At 41.0% G+C, this 19,735-nt stretch overlaps 1 protein-coding gene and 1 long non-coding RNA gene across 2 annotated transcripts in view; one reads left to right on the forward strand and one right to left on the reverse strand.

The window, feature by feature from the left end:
- The window catches only part of LOC141783034 (uncharacterized), a 589,922-nt gene that overhangs the window by 248,175 nt on the left and 322,012 nt on the right, over positions 1-19,735 (forward strand). The gene's annotated exons all lie outside the window — the stretch shown is intronic.
- Positions 1-19,735, reverse strand: part of LOC141782833 (ADAMTS-like protein 3) — a 133,983-nt gene that overhangs the window by 12,297 nt on the left and 101,951 nt on the right. The window contains exons 7-8 of the mRNA XM_074659609.1: positions 11,712-11,838; positions 1,232-1,306 (exon numbers count right to left, since the gene is read on the reverse strand). Of these exons, the coding sequence (XP_074515710.1) occupies positions 1,232-1,306; positions 11,712-11,838 (202 nt within the window). The remainder of the gene's footprint in view (positions 1-1,231; positions 1,307-11,711; positions 11,839-19,735) is intronic.

Raw genomic sequence — 19,735 nt, forward strand, 5'->3', positions numbered from 1 at the left:
AGTCGCACCGGGAGCAGGGAGCCCCGTTAGTCCGCGGCGAGGTCCGGGCGGGGAGCGTTGTAAAGCTACGGCCGCGAGCCACCTTCGCCCCGAGACTTTCCAAGCCGACCTAGAGCCGGTCGCGGCGCACCGCCTCGCATGCAGGACTCCCCAGCCTGCCGTGTGTCGCTCACACCCTCCAGCTGGCTGTTAACGAGGGTCTTTCGGCACAGAAAAGTACTCGTATCGGTACTCGGTATCGGTGAGTACCCAAATGTAAGTACTTGTATTCGTACTCGGTCTGAAAAAGTGGTATCAGTGCATCCTTAGTTGCAATGGAACAAACAGTTGACCTTCACTTCTTAGCAATAAACGTTCTTTGACCCGGTGTTACCATGAGTGAAAATATAATTCGACTTCTGATAATATGTAGTTCATGAACTTGGGAGCGAGGTTAACCGAGCTGTAAATGTGTGTTTGATTTCCTCTCTTTTACTGTGGCGGCTCTCTCCCTTCAGCTTCTCTCTCCAGCCGCAACACTCATCTCCCGCTAGTCTACGAACGATCTGCTAAAGTAATTCTCAGGTCACTCCTTGATTCCCAAACATCTGACAAAGCACACATCCAGTAAATCCTGTGGCTCTTTGGGGGTGTTGCTCTGTTGGAACTTGAGTATATTAGCAGGGTGAGACTTGTGTCGGGTTTATCTGTGTTCATTGTGGGCTCTTGCAGTCCTTTCAACTGACAGTAAAATAGGCCAGGAAAACCCAAATGACACAAACAAAAACTCAAACAAAAATGCTCTGAGGATGTAAATCACAGGGTTCAGGCTATGTAGGACGTTTTTATTTATTGCATATCCAGCAGATGGAAGGTTTTAGGGAAAATTCTTTCTTGCTCCATATTCCAATCCTAAAGGAATATAATAATGTAACTACCATTCCTCAATACGCTATGGTCACATTCACACCTGTTGTTTGTTTCATTTGGTACGGACCAATAAAAAATGTTTCACACTGACTTATGAAAAACATACTAAGGGGAATAAACATATCCTTTGAAATTATTTTTCTTTTAAAAGGTCCTAAGGTAATGAAAACACAATGATTCTTATTTCAGGTGATTATACACTAAAGAAAACAACAATTAACGTATTATTATTCTATGCCATTTCTGCCAATAGTTCCCCCCTAAATGCTGAACACTGTTCCTTTAAGTACTCAGAGTATGGACTGAACTTGTCGTCACTCACCTATCATATCAGGTCCTTTGGTGTTGAGTCTGAGAAAGCGGCTCCCTAACGGCATCTCCAGCACCGTCTTCATGGCTGCAAGGCAGACACAAGGTTGGAAAAGTTTAATTTCAACATAAAGCACAATGTAATATACAGAGCAAATTAAAAGGATAAAAAACCTGCACAGCTGAGTGGAGGATTGAACACCTTCAGTGTTTGAGAGCATTCTCCACCTTCACCATCAAAACACCAAAAGAGGGAATTTGTGCAACTTTGGAAGAACAGTGCTCGTCCGTCCAGTTGAATTGAGTTGACCTTTGACCATTAAAAGGCGTTTCACACCAAGCATGGATTTTCATCGGAAAAATTTGCATTTGTGCGAGGGAAAAAATATTCGGATGGACCTTGATTTCAGTGGTAGTTAACGTTAGCCCCTTAGACATTCTCTGTCTGGATAGGTGTTTGTATGGTGGACTGGACACGGGCACTATTTAGGAGGAAATAGTATATGTGATATAAAAGTTTGGCCTGTTTTTTGTTGATGTCCTCGGCCTGTTTGTGGTATAACTTCTGTGTGCTTCTATTGTTTTATATGTCCTGTAATCAGGGCATCCTTAAGAGCTTGCTCTCCACTGCCTTCCCTGTTTAAACAAAGGTTATAATAATATATAACTATTGGATGTGTAATAGGAAACTGCTAACACATTTGCTAATTCAATGTGTTAACAAAGATTTGTTTTCAGCTTTTTTCACTGCTCCCCAAGTCGCATTAATGTTAGCTTTAGAATTTTTATTTAACACACATTTTTTTCACTTAAAGGGACTGTATGTACGTTTTTACATGTTTTTAATTTTTTTTGTTTTGCCAATGTGTGAACAGGTTGTAAACTAACCTAAAAAACGAGACCTTCCACGACTCTCTGGGTTTCCTCTATCAGCCTGTGGACTGCTTTTAATGTGAACCCCATTTTTGCGGATGTGACGTTATGTGCGCTCGCGAGTGCCTTAGCCATAGCTAACGTTTTGTTACAAATAGAGTCCGCTAATGCCAACGAACGACCAGCCCCCACCACAACTCAGACTCCAACACAAACTCCACGAAAGAAGCCCGTCTTGCAAAACAGGAATGTGACCGATGTCAGGGGTGAAATTAGGATCAACATCGGCCGGGCCTTCGATTCATGGAGGGACCTTTGTTTGATAAGCTAACATTAAAGCTAAGCATGTGAAATATATTATGATATTGTGGTTTTAGCTGCTAATGTTGCTAACGTTAATCAACATGATGCCTGTCCATCACGTTCAATCTCGTGTGTGTCGCATCACTGTTTTGACCAATGCTCGTGCGAGCAAGAGGACGCTGATGACGTCCACAAGTGTCACTGTTAACAAGCAATTTCTGATTCTTACATGGAGCCCCCTTAAAGATACATTCCCAGATGTTGTTGTATAATCTAGTAGCACCCTGAAACCCCCAAATTTCCATCACATCAAACCAATGAACATACTCAATATCTGTGTATATTTCTGTGTCTATGCAAACACACTTTGCTATCCATCAAGGCAATAACCTCAGCAAAAAGGAAGTCACTAATTCACAAATCCTGTTTTGCTGCTGTAACAAATTATGGTGATCACTTTCTCGCAGTGCATTAATCTATAACCCTTCCAAACCCACAGAAGCCATCATAGCTGCAGTTTCTCAAAAATAATTACATGTCCAATCAAAGCCTGAAATCCCCATCGCTACATTAGCATTCGGATTTGTTCCTATTTACGTCTTATAGCCGGCCGATTGATGTCCCTCGCGACGGTATCATAACTGACAATTTAACAAACATCAAGTGAGTGATGCAGTCTAGTTTATTGTGACCTTGAATCTTGTTAGTGCAATGAACTAAGCGAGATATGATTGTGAGAAAAAGGAAAAAAAATTAAAAGACAAGTGACTTTTGGGGGGGAGATAAAAGAACTGAAGATACACAGGAACCAAAGCATGTCATTTTAATGCATTATGCATAATGTAAGCCTTTGAGAATTGACTGTTAAAAGACAATTTTGACAATTTTAATGTGAAAACGGGAGTCAAAACATCAAAGAATACAGTGTGAGGTGGGGTTTTTTTCCGACGGCGTGTGTGCTCATGAATATCTGTATTTGTGAGGACCATCACTGACAGTATAAGACAATGGAAAACCTCCCAAGTGTGGATTTGATGCTTGTGCTTTGAGCCAAGAGGGAAACCGTGACAATTTTAGAAATTCTACTAGTCTTCTAAAACATGTGAAAACGTTTTTATAAGGCATTTAATGACTGTAGCGGGAACCGAGGAGGGAAGTATTTTGCCTTTGACTAATCATATAGCTTAAAGAGAGAAACCACACCAAACGTCCAGCTGGGTGTGTTGACAGTAGTGGGAGTTCACCTCGCTGACTCAGTCTTTAATAGCGGATATTTCAACATTCCCTCTAAGGACTTAATACATCTGGAAGTTTTAGAACTATTAAAATGACCACCAGACTAATTACAACAATGGCTAATATTCTTCAAGACCACAGTTATAAACAAAACCACTGATCACTGGGGTGAAAACATGTCAGTGTGTCAGTGTTGCAAATTTATTATGTTTGTTCCCATTTGTTCAAGCTTGAAAAAGTACCTAGTTTTCAGCTTGTTATGCTTTTGTTCAAAGTGAAAATCAAAATTAATTACTGTTGCTTTCATTTGAAAAAAAAAAAAAGTGGTAAATTGCAGTTTTCAGGTGCTTTCATTTCTGTATGAGAGAGAGAGATGCGGGGCAAACACTAGACAAGAATCGAGCCAATTTTGGGCCCGATTCCCCACTCCTGGAAATCGTCAGCAAAGCCCTGATTTTTTGATGGATCTAAGGTTTATCTCTCCAGATGTTCCTGTGGTGTGAGGGATGTTAAGAGTGTTTTTTACATCCTCCGATCGGCTCGGAAGTCCATCCTGGACGCACCGATTTTAAATCGTAAATATTAAACATGTTCAATATTTACGATGGGATATACTGTTGTGTGACGGGAACCCCGAGGACAGATGATGACGCAGAACGATAGCCAATTGACAAAGAAGCTGACTGAAGACGGAAGGACAACCACCGCCGTCATGGCGGCCGCGGCTAAAACATGAAGCAGTAGTTGTAAGATGGAGCTCAGAAATGGAGGACCAACTTGTTGATTTGTGGCAACAACACAAGTGTTTATTTAGCGTACCTCCATGATTTCATCCAGCCATCCTTCGTGAATTTTCAGTATAAAGTAAAAACTAACTAATTCTTCCTGCCCGTCATCCGCCATGTTTGTTCACATTAAAGACACGTTTCATTGGGAGAGATTTTGTGAGATTTACGTTTTTTTGGGAGTTTGTGGGGACTCTTGTTGTTTATGAATGAATCTGTTAGTGTGTGGTTGCTGTTTTGGCCAAATCGTTGCTCTCCACACACTATAGGAACAAAACTGTTAAATTGAACACAACATGTCGTTATGTGTGGGCTCTCTTATGTTTTCAACATCTGTTAAGATTTGAAAAATCTTTTAGTGTGGGCCAGCCTTAACTTGTATTTAAGTCCCATAAATAAAAGAATAAATCTCCTTCACTGATCTCATTGCTTGTTGTTGAGGCCTGTCACTGTTTTGACAGCATCAGCTGAAGGAGACCACCACACTGCAGCCACCGCCATCCCTAAATCTGCCTGCTTTACAGCTGCACAGCAGCACCGATCAGCTCCGCAGACCTAAATAACATCCACATGTGCGCCGTTAAACGTCTAACTGGTCAATCATGAGACTCTTGTAAGGTCACGCTCACAGCGTACACAAACAGCACAGAGCTCAGCTATTGAAAGTATTTACTGCTGTGGAAGGATTTCTGTTTTCCAGACTGCAAAAATACTTCCCGACTTTTCACACTCGGAGTGTTTCTCCCTCTGTGGCTGAGCGAGGAGGTGTAGTAACGAGGCGAGACCTTTATAGACAAATGGAGTGTTAATTCTATTTTCCACATTTTATGAGAGTTACTTTTCCTTCTGGCAACAAATGAGCGCTGAGCTCAAACAATTAAGCTGCTCTGGCTGCCAGCCACAGGGCTTTGCCCCCTAACGTAATTATGCTTGGAAACTGCATCTGCAATGTCCTGAATTTATAGGCTCAATGGAATGAAGTTAGCTGCAGCCATTTGCATTTCTTTTTTCCTGTACTTTAATGGAGATTAAATGCAAAGCCAGACATTAAAAAAAAGACATTCAAAATAAATAAGGGAAATGAAACACAGATAAACAGTTATGAGCTCATTTTACACGAGTCTGCAGGGGATACCGCAGACAATTCATATTCCAAATATAATGACTGATATATATATAGAGTTGAATCATGAATAATGGATGTGGAGGAAGAAAGGTGAAACTCTGTCTGTGATGGTAAATAAACTCATAAACCCAATGTAAGCCTAAATTGTTGTGTTGGTTTACTGTATCGGCTCTCCTCTTTTGGGACATTAAAAGCCGAAGGCAAGGTAGCGAGGACATGAGAGGTAGAGGAAACATGTTTAAAGATAACCACAGGTTTACAGTTTCCCCATTGGCCTCTGATGAAATGAGTGCACACTTCAGGCCATTTCACAGTCTCAAAAACATACAGTATATATTCACAGTATACAAAGTAAAACAAACTCCAGTATTGTGGTATAATTCTAAAGATACTGACACATACTATAGTTTTTTATGAAGAAAAGAAGCTCTTTGTAGCAACATTATTATGAATCGATCAAAATATGTAACTGTTTAAACTGTTTAAACTGTTTAAAATGTACCTTAAAGAGAGATTTGCTAAGTATTTAATACTCTTATCAAAATGGGAGTGGGTAAATATGCTGCTTTATGCAAATGTATGTATATATTTATTATTGGAAATCGATTAACAACACAAAACAATGACAGATATTGTCCAGAAACCCTCACAGGTACTGCATTTAGCATAAAACAATATGCTCAAATCATAACATGGCAAACTGCAGCCCAACAGGCAACAACAGCTGTCAGTGTGTCAGTGTGCTGATTTGACTATGACTTGCCCCAAACTGCATGTGATTATCATAAAGTGGGCATGTCTGTAAAGGGGAGACTCGTGGGTACCCATAGAACCCATTTTCATTCACTGATCTGGAGGTCAGAGGTCAAGGGACCCCTTTGAAAATGGCCATGCCAGTTTTTCCTTGCTAAAATTGACTGTAAGTGTGGAGCGTTATTTAGCCTCCTTTGCAACAAGCTAGTATGACATGAATGGCACCGATGGATTGTTTAGGTTATCTAGTTTCATATGATACCAGTATCTTCACTCTAGCTTTAAAACTGAGCCCGCTACAACCACAAATCTCAAGTTGCATTAATGCGTTAAAGAAATGAATGGCCTTAAAACAAATTTGCATTAACGCATTATTATCGCACCAGGGTGTCATAGTCACTGTTTTCTGGAGTTGGAGATTTCGGGTACTTCTCATAGGATATTCAACACAACTTTTTTACTTTAACATGTGAGTCTGCAGCCATGGGAAACATATCCAACTGCTTTCTGCTTTGAGAGGCTCATTAAAGAGCCGTGCTGATGTGGTCCAGAGCAACCCAACACAACACTCATTGTTCCACATCACGGTTTCATGAAACTAGTTCTACTACAGCCTTTATTATTTCAGTGGTGCAGTGCATTTCAATTCCAGGCTGTTCAGTTATATTATAAAGTAAAGCTAAGATGAATCCTTGCTGTCTAAACCAAGGCTCCACAGAGAAGTCTTGAACTGTAATTTCAGATTTTTAAGCCTTTAGAAACTAGAACTTTTGATAAAAAGTTGTTTTCTGACGTCCACGTCTCTCGATGGGGGATTAACTCTTTTAACCATTTGTCCATTTTGAGCGTCTGCTTCTCTACACAGTGTATCAGGGAGTGGAGTTATAGAGTGTATCTTCAGCAATTCGACGGGGCTATTCAGATTATTTAAGGTTGCTCGTCTATTTATAGGTCAGTTTGAAAATGTAATCTACGACGGAGTATTAGGGCCACATTGAGGGAAAAAAATAAATCTGAGATTTCGAGAATAAAGTTATAGGTTTACGAAAAAAAAAAGTCGTAATATTACGAGAATAAAGTCAGAAGTTTACGAGAAAAAAATCTTAATATTATGAGAATAAATTCATAATATTATGAGAATAAAGTCATAAATTTGAGATAAAAAAAGTCGTAATATTACGAGAATAAAGTCAGAAGTTTACGAGAAAAAAATCTTAATATTATGAGAATAAATTCATAATATTATGAGAATAAAGTCATAAATTTGAGATAAAAAAAGTCGTAGTATTATGAGAATAAAGTCCTAATATTATAAAGTAGTAATCTTACTTGTTATTTTAGAGGGAAATAGAGCAGCCTGTGTGAAAATGAGGAACGTGGAGCATCTTGTGAAGTTATACTTTAGTTTTGGTTTCACAAATCACAAATTACTTCATCTTTTGGCACATCAGCACCACATTATCATCATCAGTACCAGGACCTTGAAAAGATTGTGCAAGAAACTGCGTTTATTCCGAAGAAAGAGCCACAGGGACCTGATGGGGAAACTGACTCTTTTGTGGAGGAGGAAATTACCTTTCTTTCTCGTAAAGTTATGACTTTATTCTCGAAATCTCAGATTTTTTTTCCCTCCGTCGTAGTAATCAGACTATTTGACTTTGAAAATGTAAATCACTTTCTTTCTTTGCATACCCCCTACTGTATGTATGTCCCAGTTTGGGAGTCAGTGGACGATGCCACCTGTAACTTTAGGCCTTCACCTCAAAAGCTTCATGCAGCCGGTATAGCAGCCCAACAGCCCAGCTGATTATTGTCAAGTGACTCTTCCTCTGCCAGAACCTCTAAAGGACCTGGCAGGAAGTAACATGTCATCACATCACACCTGTGACTTACTGGACAGCTCTTTTTTTTATTATTATTATTAAAGCCAGAGTCGGTTGCTTGGATTGAATTCCTCCTCCTAGATCTACAAGGTCTCTAAAGGTCCAGACACAGTGCTGTGAAAACGCACACAACTGCCCACTGCTACAAAAAAGTTCCAGCATGTCGTCATTGTCTCGCTCTTGAGGACGTTATTTGGGCTTTGGAGCAAGGGAGGAGGATTCTTGGATGAGGAAAGATGACTTAAGTGCAACTGGCAGTCACAGACAAACCCGATGCTGTGGACCAGAGCTCTCCGACAGCTATACGGCAACTCTTTCCACTATTTAGAGCCCCGGTCTATCCACATTACTCGAGTGCTACAAAGGCAGCCTTGTGCCGGCCATTAGGGGACATTGGCCGTGGTGCTGACTGGTGAATGTGCTATTAGGGGTGGGATGATTAACACAATATTAAAGATCCTTAGTTGGGCTGGGTATTGAGCCTTCATCAGCAAATGAAGTCCTAATGAAGGCCTGATGAAGCTGTGGAAAAAAGCTAGTGCAGTGCTGAGGCGCAGTTTTAGCAATTATATATAGATAAAGCACTCCCTCTTGAAAACAGTATTGATTAAATTTAAAAAACTTTTTTTAATACAGTATATGCGTGTATATATTTGACCAGGAATATTACAAACGAAGCACTGGAAGGACCAATTCTTCGGCTTAACTCTTGTGCTTGTTTTATGCATGTTTATGCAGACCCCTAACAATTTATAATTATTTATTAATTAATTAATTTATGTTTATTTATTTTTTATTATTATTTTTATTTTATTTATTTATTTTAACTATGACTATTTTATTTTATTTGTTCATTTGTGTGCATTTACTTATTTTTTTTATTTTTGTACAGTTGTTTTTTCAGAAAGAAAAAGAAAAAGAAAATAACTTTTTTAATTTTTTAATACTAAAATTATGAATTTTTATGATTGGTTTGATATCTGTATTTGTGGTCCTACTGACTACACCATTATTTCGTATGAAAGGGGTACAGAGCGGCAAATATTGATAAATAAAATATTGATATTATGAGATTCCAAACATTTAAAACCATAGAAAATGTGGTCTTCAATATTTTGCATTCTCACTCCTGTGTACATTTGATGGACAAAATAAAGGAAACACCTTTCTTGAGGGTTTTATTCCATTGGTATTGCATCTCTTATGCTTTTGTAGAACGGCACTAACTCAACCCTGCTGTTCTCTAAATATCCCCCACATATTAAAAACCCAGAGAAATATTTACATGGTCTCTGGCTGTGATTTCTAATACCAGCCATATTCATTTCCACTCCCCGAGGCATGCCAAAACAACTTAATTTGAAACATTTGATATAATACTCCAGCTCGAGAGCCAATAACTCTGCTATGCACATATAGATTTGCTGCCAGTGTGTACTTCATTAACCTGTTGAAACTTGGGGAAATGCCGAGCAGTCCTGGGAACATTTAAACAAACTTCCGCCCCAGTGGAAATTGCATTTTCATATTTCCAATATTGTAAAGCTGTTATTTGTGCTGTTGGAGCCTCCGCATCTATCAGGCAAGCAGAGTGTGTGTAGTAAACAAATCTTCTACTCAATTTATATAGAGAGAGAGAGATATGCATCTGTGAATTAAGTGTCTTTGCTTTTAACATGAAGAGTTTACAAAAACGCTGAGAAATGAACATTAAGTATTTGTGGATTCATTGGTTGGTTTATTGAGCAGTATTCAAGAAAACTGCAGCAAGCGATGAATACTGATCTACTCAGCATTGTTTTCCTCTAATCTCTCATGACAGACTGAATGATCAGTGCTGAGCCAATTTCGTTGTTCTAAAACTAAGATGGAAACTGATTAAAACTCAACACATTTCCTGCTTGGCTCTTCTCGTTAGGCACGGTGTTTTGTTTTTAGATCTAAGCAACTGCAAGCCAAAATAATTGGGTGTTAAAATTTATGAAAACCTGTGCAGAAAAAGAAAAAGTCATTGATACGTGAATGGTGTAGCTCCATCTGGTAGTGGGCAGGATGCTGCGGCCAGGTGGCGTTTTAATACGGGTGGGAAAAAAAATCAATTCACCTAGGTATCACGACTTTTGTTTTACGATCTTGAAATAGATTTTTTTAATGCCAGAATCAATATATTTGCTTCACTTGAGTCTCTGTGGAGGTAAAAGGAAGTTACCGCTTTTATTATTGTAGTCTGAGTAACGTGACGTCATATACGTTCCGTATCCGTCAACCAAAACAAACCACAGTGAGCCGAAACTCACTTTCTTTTTCGGATGTATGTTTCAGACATTTTTCTGCTTTTTTGTGGGCTTTTTTTATTTTATTTTTTTATTTTTTTTACATTTTTCAGACTTTTTTTCAGACTTATTTTTGGACATTTTTCAGACAATTTATCAAAGTTTTTCCGGACATATGTCAGACTTTCTTTTCTGCCTTTCTTCGGCCTACTTTCCTACATCTTTTCAGACATTTTTTCAGACATTTTTAGAGAAATTTTTCGGAATTTATTTTGAATATATGTCGTCCTTTCTTCAGCCTTTTTCAGACATATCTTCAAACATTTTTTTTCTGACATTTTCAGACATTGTTTTGGACATCTTTAGGACATTTTTAGAACATTTTTTGGAATTTCTTTTGGACATATGTCAGACTTTTCTTCTGCCAAAAGAACAAAGTATAAAACGTTGGAGGGTCAGCGTGGATACGACCTGCACTCTCACATTTTAAATCCAGCGTGGTAAACACTACACATCCAGTAAAGGATGGAAACACTTTGGGTTTCACACATTGACAGGACAAGCAGAGCTAGACATCACGACTAAAGCTGCATGCTAACAGGTTATCGTGTCACGGTAATGTTGCGGTCAAGCCGGCCATCGCTCTCATCTCCGTGGTCAAATGGGCCGACGCTACAACTGTAGAGCTACCATATACTGACATTTATGTTCAATGCATTTAAACGGCCCCGATGGAGCTGAAAACGTTAACAAAAATTGCAATAAATCGTAATATCGCGATACATATCGAATCGGCACCCTAGTATCATGATAGTGTCGAATCGGGAGATCGGTGTATCGTCCCAGCCCTACATTTTAAACGTTCAGCCTTGATAAATAAATGGCGTAGGCCATGAGAGAAGAGCAGGCCAAAGCTGAGATGGCTCCTGGAGGCCTGTGGACAGATCCAGCTTTGTTACCTCCCATAGAGCCAGACCGGAAGGACGGCTGGGCAGAGATATACAGTACTTGTTTTGTCTACAGTTATGAAACCGGCAGAGATATATTAGGCCTGAGCTGAGGGTGAATTCTCTTAAATGACCTAGAAAGCTCATGGGCCGAGCTATTTGCGGAGGGCTGGAAGGTGACGGACTTAGTAACTTTCGGAGGAGGGCAGATTTAAAGTCCACTGTGTGAAGTATGAAGGATTAACTTGGTGAACATGAGACTTCGAAAGTGGAACCAGAGTGAATGAAGACATGCATGCATGTTGGACACCTACATTGTTCTGGTGTAAGGTGGGGTAGGGCCTGTCCTCGCACCAGCCGGCATGTGGAGCCGTCGCCACCGCAGACGCCGCAGTTATCCTCCCTGGCACCACTGGCCAGCTGGCGATCACAGCCCACCTCCTGTACACACATCACAAATAAACACTCACAAAGAGATATACTGTAGGGCTGAATATACAGTAGGGGAGAACAGGGTTGGTCGTCTCACTTTTTACTTTCAGAGGCTCTAGTTTTAGGGCTAGAGTGAAGACACAGATATCATATGAAACTAGAAAAACCTAAGGAATCCATTGGTACCAACCAATGTCATGTTGCCATGTTGGGAAGGAATAAATAAATATAACGCTGCGAAGTTGGGCTAAATTTTGGTCATTTTCAAAGGGGTCCCTTGACCTCTGACCTCCAGATGTGTGAATGTAAATGGGTTCTATGTTACCCACGAGTCTCCCCTTTACAGACATGCCCACTTTATGATAATCACATGCAGTTTGGGGCAAGTCATAGTCAAGTCAGCACACTGACACACTGACAGCTGTTGTTGCCTGTTGGGCTGCAGTTTGCCATGTTATGATTTGAGCATATTGTTTTATGCTAAAGGCAGTACCTGTGAGGGTTTCTGGATCAATATCTGTCATTGTTTTGTGTTGTTAATTGATTTACAATAATAACTATATACATACATTTGCATAAAGCAGCATATTTGTCCACTCCCATGTTGATAAGAGTATTAAATACTTGATAAATCTCCCTTTAAGGTACATTCTGAACAGATAAAACAAATTGCGATTGATTGCAATTAACTATGGAAAATCATGCAATTAATTGTGATTAAATATTGACAGCCCTACTACTGTTTATTGTTATCACAACTGATGAAACTGAAGGCTCAAGCTAGGAAAGTAAAACCTTAACTGCAATGAACCATCGTTTCTCTTCAAACAGACCTGCTAAACATCAGCAGGTTAACATTAATTGTGACCATGTTGGCATGACAACCACTATCATTTTTACATGTAGAGTACTCCACTAGAATTGCTTAAACAAGAATTTCTACTATGAGCGTTACAGCCTCACAGAGCCGCTAGCATGGCTGCGGGATGTTGTCGCACATCTTTGCAGCCGAAACAGGCGCCCGTTGTGGAGGCTTTAAATTACATGAACATGAGTTTGTGTGCATGTGCTATACATATATGCAGAGGACTGGAGACCTCCTTGTAATCCTCCTCCCACAGCGTGCTCTATGATGAAATTCAACCTGAATAACATGAATAAAATACAAGAACCACAAAATAAAAGAAGCATTTATAATCACTTTCATCTCAGTATTTCATTTCAGGTCACGGGATGCTTGTAAACAGTCTCGAGCAACACGAATGCGTGACCAATTAAAAAGGATCCCAACATTACTGTGCAGGCAGTGTTACCAAAATCTCCATGACAAGCAATTGTTACAAAGCCGGCATCACATTTGAATTAGACATCCTGGAGACATATATCTACACCGATCAGACATTACGTTATGATCACTGACAGGTGAAGTGAATAACATTGATTATCTTGTTACAATGGCACCTGGCAGTGGGGGGGATATACAGTATTAGACAGCAAGTGAACATTTTGAACTTTGTGTTGGAAGCAGAAAAAATGGGCCAGCGTAAGGATGTGAGCGACTTTGACGAGGGCCAAATGGTGCTGGCTAGACGACTGGGTCAGAGCATCTCCAGAACTGCAGCTCTTGTGGGATGTTCCCGGTCACCAAAAGTGATCCAAGGAAGGAAAACCGGTGTACCGGCAACAGGGTCAGACCCGAGGCTCATTGATGCACGTGGGGAGCGAAGGCTGGCCTGTGTTGTCCGATCCAATAGAAGAGCTACTGGAGCTCAAACTGCTGAAAAAGTTAATGCTGGCTGCGATGGAAAGGTGTCAGAACACACAGTGTGGTCAGCGTGCCCATGCTGACCCGTGTCCACCGCTAAAAAGCGCCTACAACGGGCACGTTGTGAGCATCAGAACTGGACCACGGAGCGATGGAAGAAGGTGGCCTGGTCTGATGAATCACGTTTTCTTTTACATCATGTGGATTGCAACGAGTTGGAGGTGTTGACTCGGCCTCCAAATTCTCCAGATCTCGATCCGATGGAGCATCTGTGGGATGTTCTGGACAAACAAGTCCGCCCCACCTCGTAACTTATACAGGACTTAAAGGATCTGCTACTGACGGCTCGGTGCCAGATACCACAGCAGACCTTCAGAGGTCTAGTGGAGTCCACGCCTCGACGGGCCAGGACTGTTTTGGCGGTAAAAGAGGGACCTACTCAATATTAGGCAGGTGGTCGTAATGTTTTGCTGATCGGTGTATATAAACTGAAATTTAAGTTACTCTTTCAAATTTTTATTTTTATGCACATCTGACATAAACAAATCGTTTTTTATTTCTGTGTGACTGAACAGTGAATTTTATTCTTAAATTAAAAGCTTTGCAAATAAAAAGGTGGGTCACCTGAGTGATTAAATTCTCCTCACGCTCACACACACACACACACACACACACACACACACACACACACACACAGATCTGGTGGCTTGTCATGCTGAGTTACTGTGACAGGCTGACAAAGCAAAGTGGCACATGCACACATGGACAGACAGCATTACACACCACTGCTCTCTTCCACTTTACTCCTAGGAATTGTATTTATTTTCTCCTCTCCTTGTATACAGCTGGATTTCATGCAGCTGTGTGGTGTATTATTAATCCATATACACGCACTAGAGGAGGGATTGGCCTCATTCCGTCACCGACAAACTTTCTACTACAGCGCCACGGCAACCACAGCAGCCCATCCTGCGCTTCTGCCTCCATCACCAGCCAGGTGATGCCATTCCATCCCCGCCATGCCGAGCGCCCTCCCTCTCTGCACGCCAACACCGCCAGCAGCTTCTGTTTGAGCACACATCCATCATCCATCTCCCATTACTGCCAACAAGTACCTGTGAGTGTGTGTGTGTGTCTGGCCTGATTGTTGCTGGTTTCAGTTCAATGATGCACCAGAAGCAGCCGGAGAATTTCTCTCCAGAAATTGTGGATTTTTTACAGACAGATTCAGTCACAGCATTCAATCTAAGTTTAATTTACTGGCCGTGTGCTCGCCAAACAACCCTAACCGAACTTTTTTTAGCCTGGAAGACATGAGCTCCTTTTAATGAGCGTTTTGCCAAACAGCAAACAGCTTCCCGATACTGAAGCCCTGTCCACACTGATGTTGTTAAATTGGAAAATTGATCCTTACAGTGCCTTCTGTTTCAGCTTCCACCCACACAGAGTTGATATGTCCCTTCAGGGAAAACAGAGCTTTATATGTTGCTGCTTGGACTCAGGAAACTGATCTTTTTTTATAAGAAATGTCTGATGTTCGGCAGTCTGATGTTCAGAGTTTCTGCACAACAACTGAGCAAAGCAACCAATTAGGAACCCATTCAAGTCAAACCCTACTTGTTTACAAGATATTGGCCTTCATTGGATCGAGTACAGTAGAGCGCTGACAGGAAATGATTACATTATGCGCAATAATTGCGTTATGAGTCGCTACATGTGGCCTTCACAAGCTCTGAAGATAGACAAAAGACTTTTCAGAGATGCCAAGGTTGCTTGTTTAACCCTCTAAGGAAATTAATCAGTTTGTTACTAATCATCACACATACAGTAAACAGGAGGTGTCACTTCGTACCAAGAACACATTTGCATGTCTGTTTCTGTGGAGGAGCGAACACTCCATTTAAAAATCCCTTTTTTGTTCCTTCAAGGTGCAACTTTTTCATTATTCAAACAAAATATTAGAAATTATTCCAGCTTTGGCACCCCGTGGCGTTTCCTGAAAGCGCAGCGATATCAGTGACAGTGACTCCTGCTGTTCGCCATTCAAAACAGGGCTGGGAAATGAGGGAAACTCTCTGTTGGTATTGTGCTTTTTAGTGTGCAAATCCGAGAAAGAAATCAGACTGTAAGTGACGGAGCTCGGGTGTATTTGGAAGGATTAGAAGCATGTAATACTGTGTAGCATCGTGAGTGCGTGCATATGCTACAAATGGCAGATTACTGCAGCTAAGAAAAAAGGCAATATTAAGATTAAAGGGAATGAACGATTTCTTGTAGGCATGGCGGTTATTTTGTTTCGATTTGCCCTCATCAACAGTGAGTGATTTATCCAGTCCACCGCCATCATACTCGCCAACCCTCCCAATTTTCCCGGGAGAATCCTGTTTTTCATCGCCCTCTCCCGGTTTCCTCCCGGTGTCACAATTCTCCCATATTTCTCCAGATTTATGTTACATTTTCACACTTTTTTTTCCCCTTTTCGTTATTTTAGCGTGTTTCTGGAACTGAACAGTGTGTATAATCCCTACTGTTTCCACCCGGACGACAATAGAGCTACACCAGCTGTCGTTTCCCGGCGAAAGAGAGCAGTCTATGCTCGGAACGCAGAGCAGTTTGAGCTCATGTTTAAGCTGCGCTCGCCACAGCGTGCAGCGCCCAAAGTTGGGTTTTGCTTGACGCAGTGAAAAGCCGTCGTGCCGCTGGAAATAACGGGTTTCAGAATGCTGTGATGTCGTTGTCGCGTTGTGTCTGAAAGGACCTTCAGTGAGTGAGAGAGAGAGAGAAATGGAGAGAACTAAGAGAAAGAAATACTCAAACAGGAGCATAAATAAATTAAAACGGATGAATATTAATTTATGCAAGAGATTCACACGCCAAGTTCACACCAGAGGGGTGAATTATTCAGCTTTCTTTCCTGGGAGTTAAAGGTAAAATCAAAAGTTTAACATGCTGTTGGAGTGTACTTATTGTTTCGTTATTTATACATATATAACATCTCATTAAAATCTCAGCATTTGCTATTGTTAACTGAAACCTTTGTGATTTTAACAAATGAGAAAACGTCAGCAGCGAGTGGCAGCAGGTGTGATGGAGGTGAGAAAGTATGCAGGATTTGAAATTCTCTCTCTATTTTTCCTCTTTATTTATTTAAAACAGCTACAAAAACAATTTCCTTTTGTTTTCCGGCTGCCTTAATCCTGTCGTGTACCTCGTAACTTTTTTATTAGCTTAGTTTTAATGGTCTAAAAGCTGAGACGAAGCTTATTCCAGCATGAGAAAGACAACATTCTACTGCAAGTGTATATATGTAGAACCACAGAATAGGATCTGACATGTAATGTTGATACTAAGGCTGTTTTCACATGTAGTCCATTTTAAACTAACCAAATTCAGTCCTCTTAAAGGGGACCAACAGAAAAGGGACTCAGTTGTTTTTGCATTCACATTGTCAGTTCATTTGGAAGCGGACTCGGTTCTGTTTCTGGTCCACTTCAGCTCTGATGGAGCCTCAGTCCTCTTTCTGTTCACACTGTAGTTTCACTGGAGCTCAGACACCACACAGTCCTAATGAAATAAACTCATTAAGCCCATAAACATCTGAGTGGTGTGTATGGAAAATGCAACACTTTCGTCAAGTTGCTGCCATCAGTGTTTTAAGGTGTTTTAGGGTGTTTTAGGGTGTTTTAGGATGTCCTGTCTGTGCAATCAATGCATTTATTAATGTGTACCGCAGGTACCGTATGAACCGTACCACCTCACGAGGAGATCTGAGTTTGTTTCGAGGGCTGAAAGGGAGTCGAGTCCATCACCGCTCCGTTACCCTTCAGCTACTTAACATTACTTGTGTATTTTTTAAACATAAAAGAAATATGAGAACTACTTTTCCTGTATATATATATATATATATATATATACTGTATAATAGGACAGAGGGAGTCGTATCCTGTACAGATTGTAAAGCCCCCTGAGGCTATACAAATAAAAGTGACTTGACTTGAATATAAACGGCGGTTCTATTGTAGCCGGATGTTCCAGGATGACAACTGTAGATGAGGAGAGCTGTAAGCCTCTTATAAAACTCCTGTATTAAGACATCATTAGAGGATATTATGCTATTTCAAATGTCAGATTGTAAATGCATCTGCCTTTTCAAGAGAAGGAGCTGCATTGTGAGCCGGTGCTGTGTGATGTAGACGGATGGATTTGCATAAGTAGAGCATGTTTTTAATGGATGTGGTGAGGATGCTATACAATCTCTCCCTCTGTTGTTTACTCCTCTACTCCCTTTCTTCTCTCACAAATTTTACACTTTTTTTCCTTTACTTCTCCTCTTTTGCCAGAGCTCCTCTCGAGATCGGTCTCAAGACCACTTTTTGAAGGTCTCGGTCTTGTTTTGTCTCGGAATCGACTCGGTTTACTCAGCCTTGTCTCGGCCTCTGTATTTTATTTCAAGACCACAACTGCAGGGATATCACTACATATATTCCATTTGTATGGTTGTACTGTGAAGAAATGATGGGTTATGTATCTTTGTGTGTGTGTTGTAGAGTTTTCTGAGCCGTGGCCGACAAGGGTAGTTGGCGGGGGGGGGGGACCCGGAACGGTTGGTTTTGAAGTATATTTCCTTTGTCTTGTTTCTGTTTTGTTGTGAGGAGGTGTTGCATGGGGATTAATTCTGTTTTGTTTTATTTTCGTTTGCAGCAAGTGAGCCGCTGCCTTGGTGATGCGCTTATTTTGTTTGGTTTTGATTAGTTTTGTCCACACCTGGCATTTATTTCTGCACAAATGTCCATTGTACATTCACTAGATATTCTCAGAGCTACTACAGTAACTCTTCTGCAGTGTGTAGTGTGCGCACATGCACGTGAGAGGTGGAGCGAGAGAGCGAGTGAGAACGAGCGCGGTGTGTGAGTGAAGGCAGGCAGGCAGAGGAGCAGAGTACAGCGTCGACTCCGGCCCTGAAGACCAAAGCTACGGTCTCCTCTGTGTCTTCTGACCACGGTCGGGGGGCTGGAGCAGGAAGAGTTAACACTGTTTTGCAAGACGGGCTTCTGTGTAGTTTGTGTTGGAACAGCGTAGCCACACGTTAGCGCATGGAACACTGACCCGATTTATACGTGTAAGAAGTTACAAACTTTAAGATGCAGTTTTAGTTATTCATGTATGTTCCCAGTGGGTGCTCAACCTCTTCCCACGTGATTGGCGCATATGTACAACACTGATATGTATTGCTGTTGTCTGTTATTACAGCGGGTAGTCACTAGTGGGAAGGTATAGTCTATGCTCAGTGTTATATTGTCTGTGTTATATTACAGTCCATTTTTCATGCAGTCATAGCTGGTGATGAGAGTGTCAGGTGAGCAGCACTTTACCAGTGGCTTTGTGTGTTTTTAAATGCCAGTAAAAAAATCTCCCACAAGTGTACAGGTCAGGGTGGGTGGTTATGGCTATTAGCTGGAGTACTACAAAAATTGCCTTTGCAAAAAGTGTGATTTGTTATTTTCATACAGCACGTCAAACAGACAAGTGAAAAACAACAAGCCGTCCAAAACTCATCAGTTCCTGTTCCCCCACTTCAACAAAGATCAGAATTCACTCGACAGTTGGACGACAACACTCAGTAGCTTCTAACTCTCTCTGCGACATCACCTACGATGAGAGGAACGCTATATAGAAGTAATTGTTTCGGAAACGGGGTTGTCAGGCGTGATACGTGTGCTCCTCCTCCTCCTGTCAGCTCAGTGACATACAGCCTCTGATCACAAGCAGCCACGCAGCCTGGGAGTGAGTGGAAGCCATCCAGTAAATCCCGCTCTGTGCGTCCTAAAACAAAGCTCAACTAAATATAGAGTCTCTGACATGATTATGACACTGCAGGGACCAAAGTTTCCATGTCCCAGCTCACCCCTTTCAGTTCACGATGGCCCATTAATACATGTGAGACAACATGATCGGCTGCAGAGCAAAGCAGCAATGTGGAAACTACTGCTTGCTATTCTTTTCGTTTTTAATGTCATTATCTCAAAATCATTATTTCGTTATCTCAAGAAAACAAGCGAGAGAACAAGATAAGCAATCTGTTATCACAAGAAAACAAAGGGTTGTTTCCTCTTATTACTTAGGGGCTGGTAATACTAGTGC

The sequence above is a fragment of the Sebastes fasciatus genome, chromosome 2, assembly GCF_043250625.1.
Source record: "Sebastes fasciatus isolate fSebFas1 chromosome 2, fSebFas1.pri, whole genome shotgun sequence".
NCBI lineage: Eukaryota > Metazoa > Chordata > Actinopteri > Perciformes > Sebastidae > Sebastes > Sebastes fasciatus.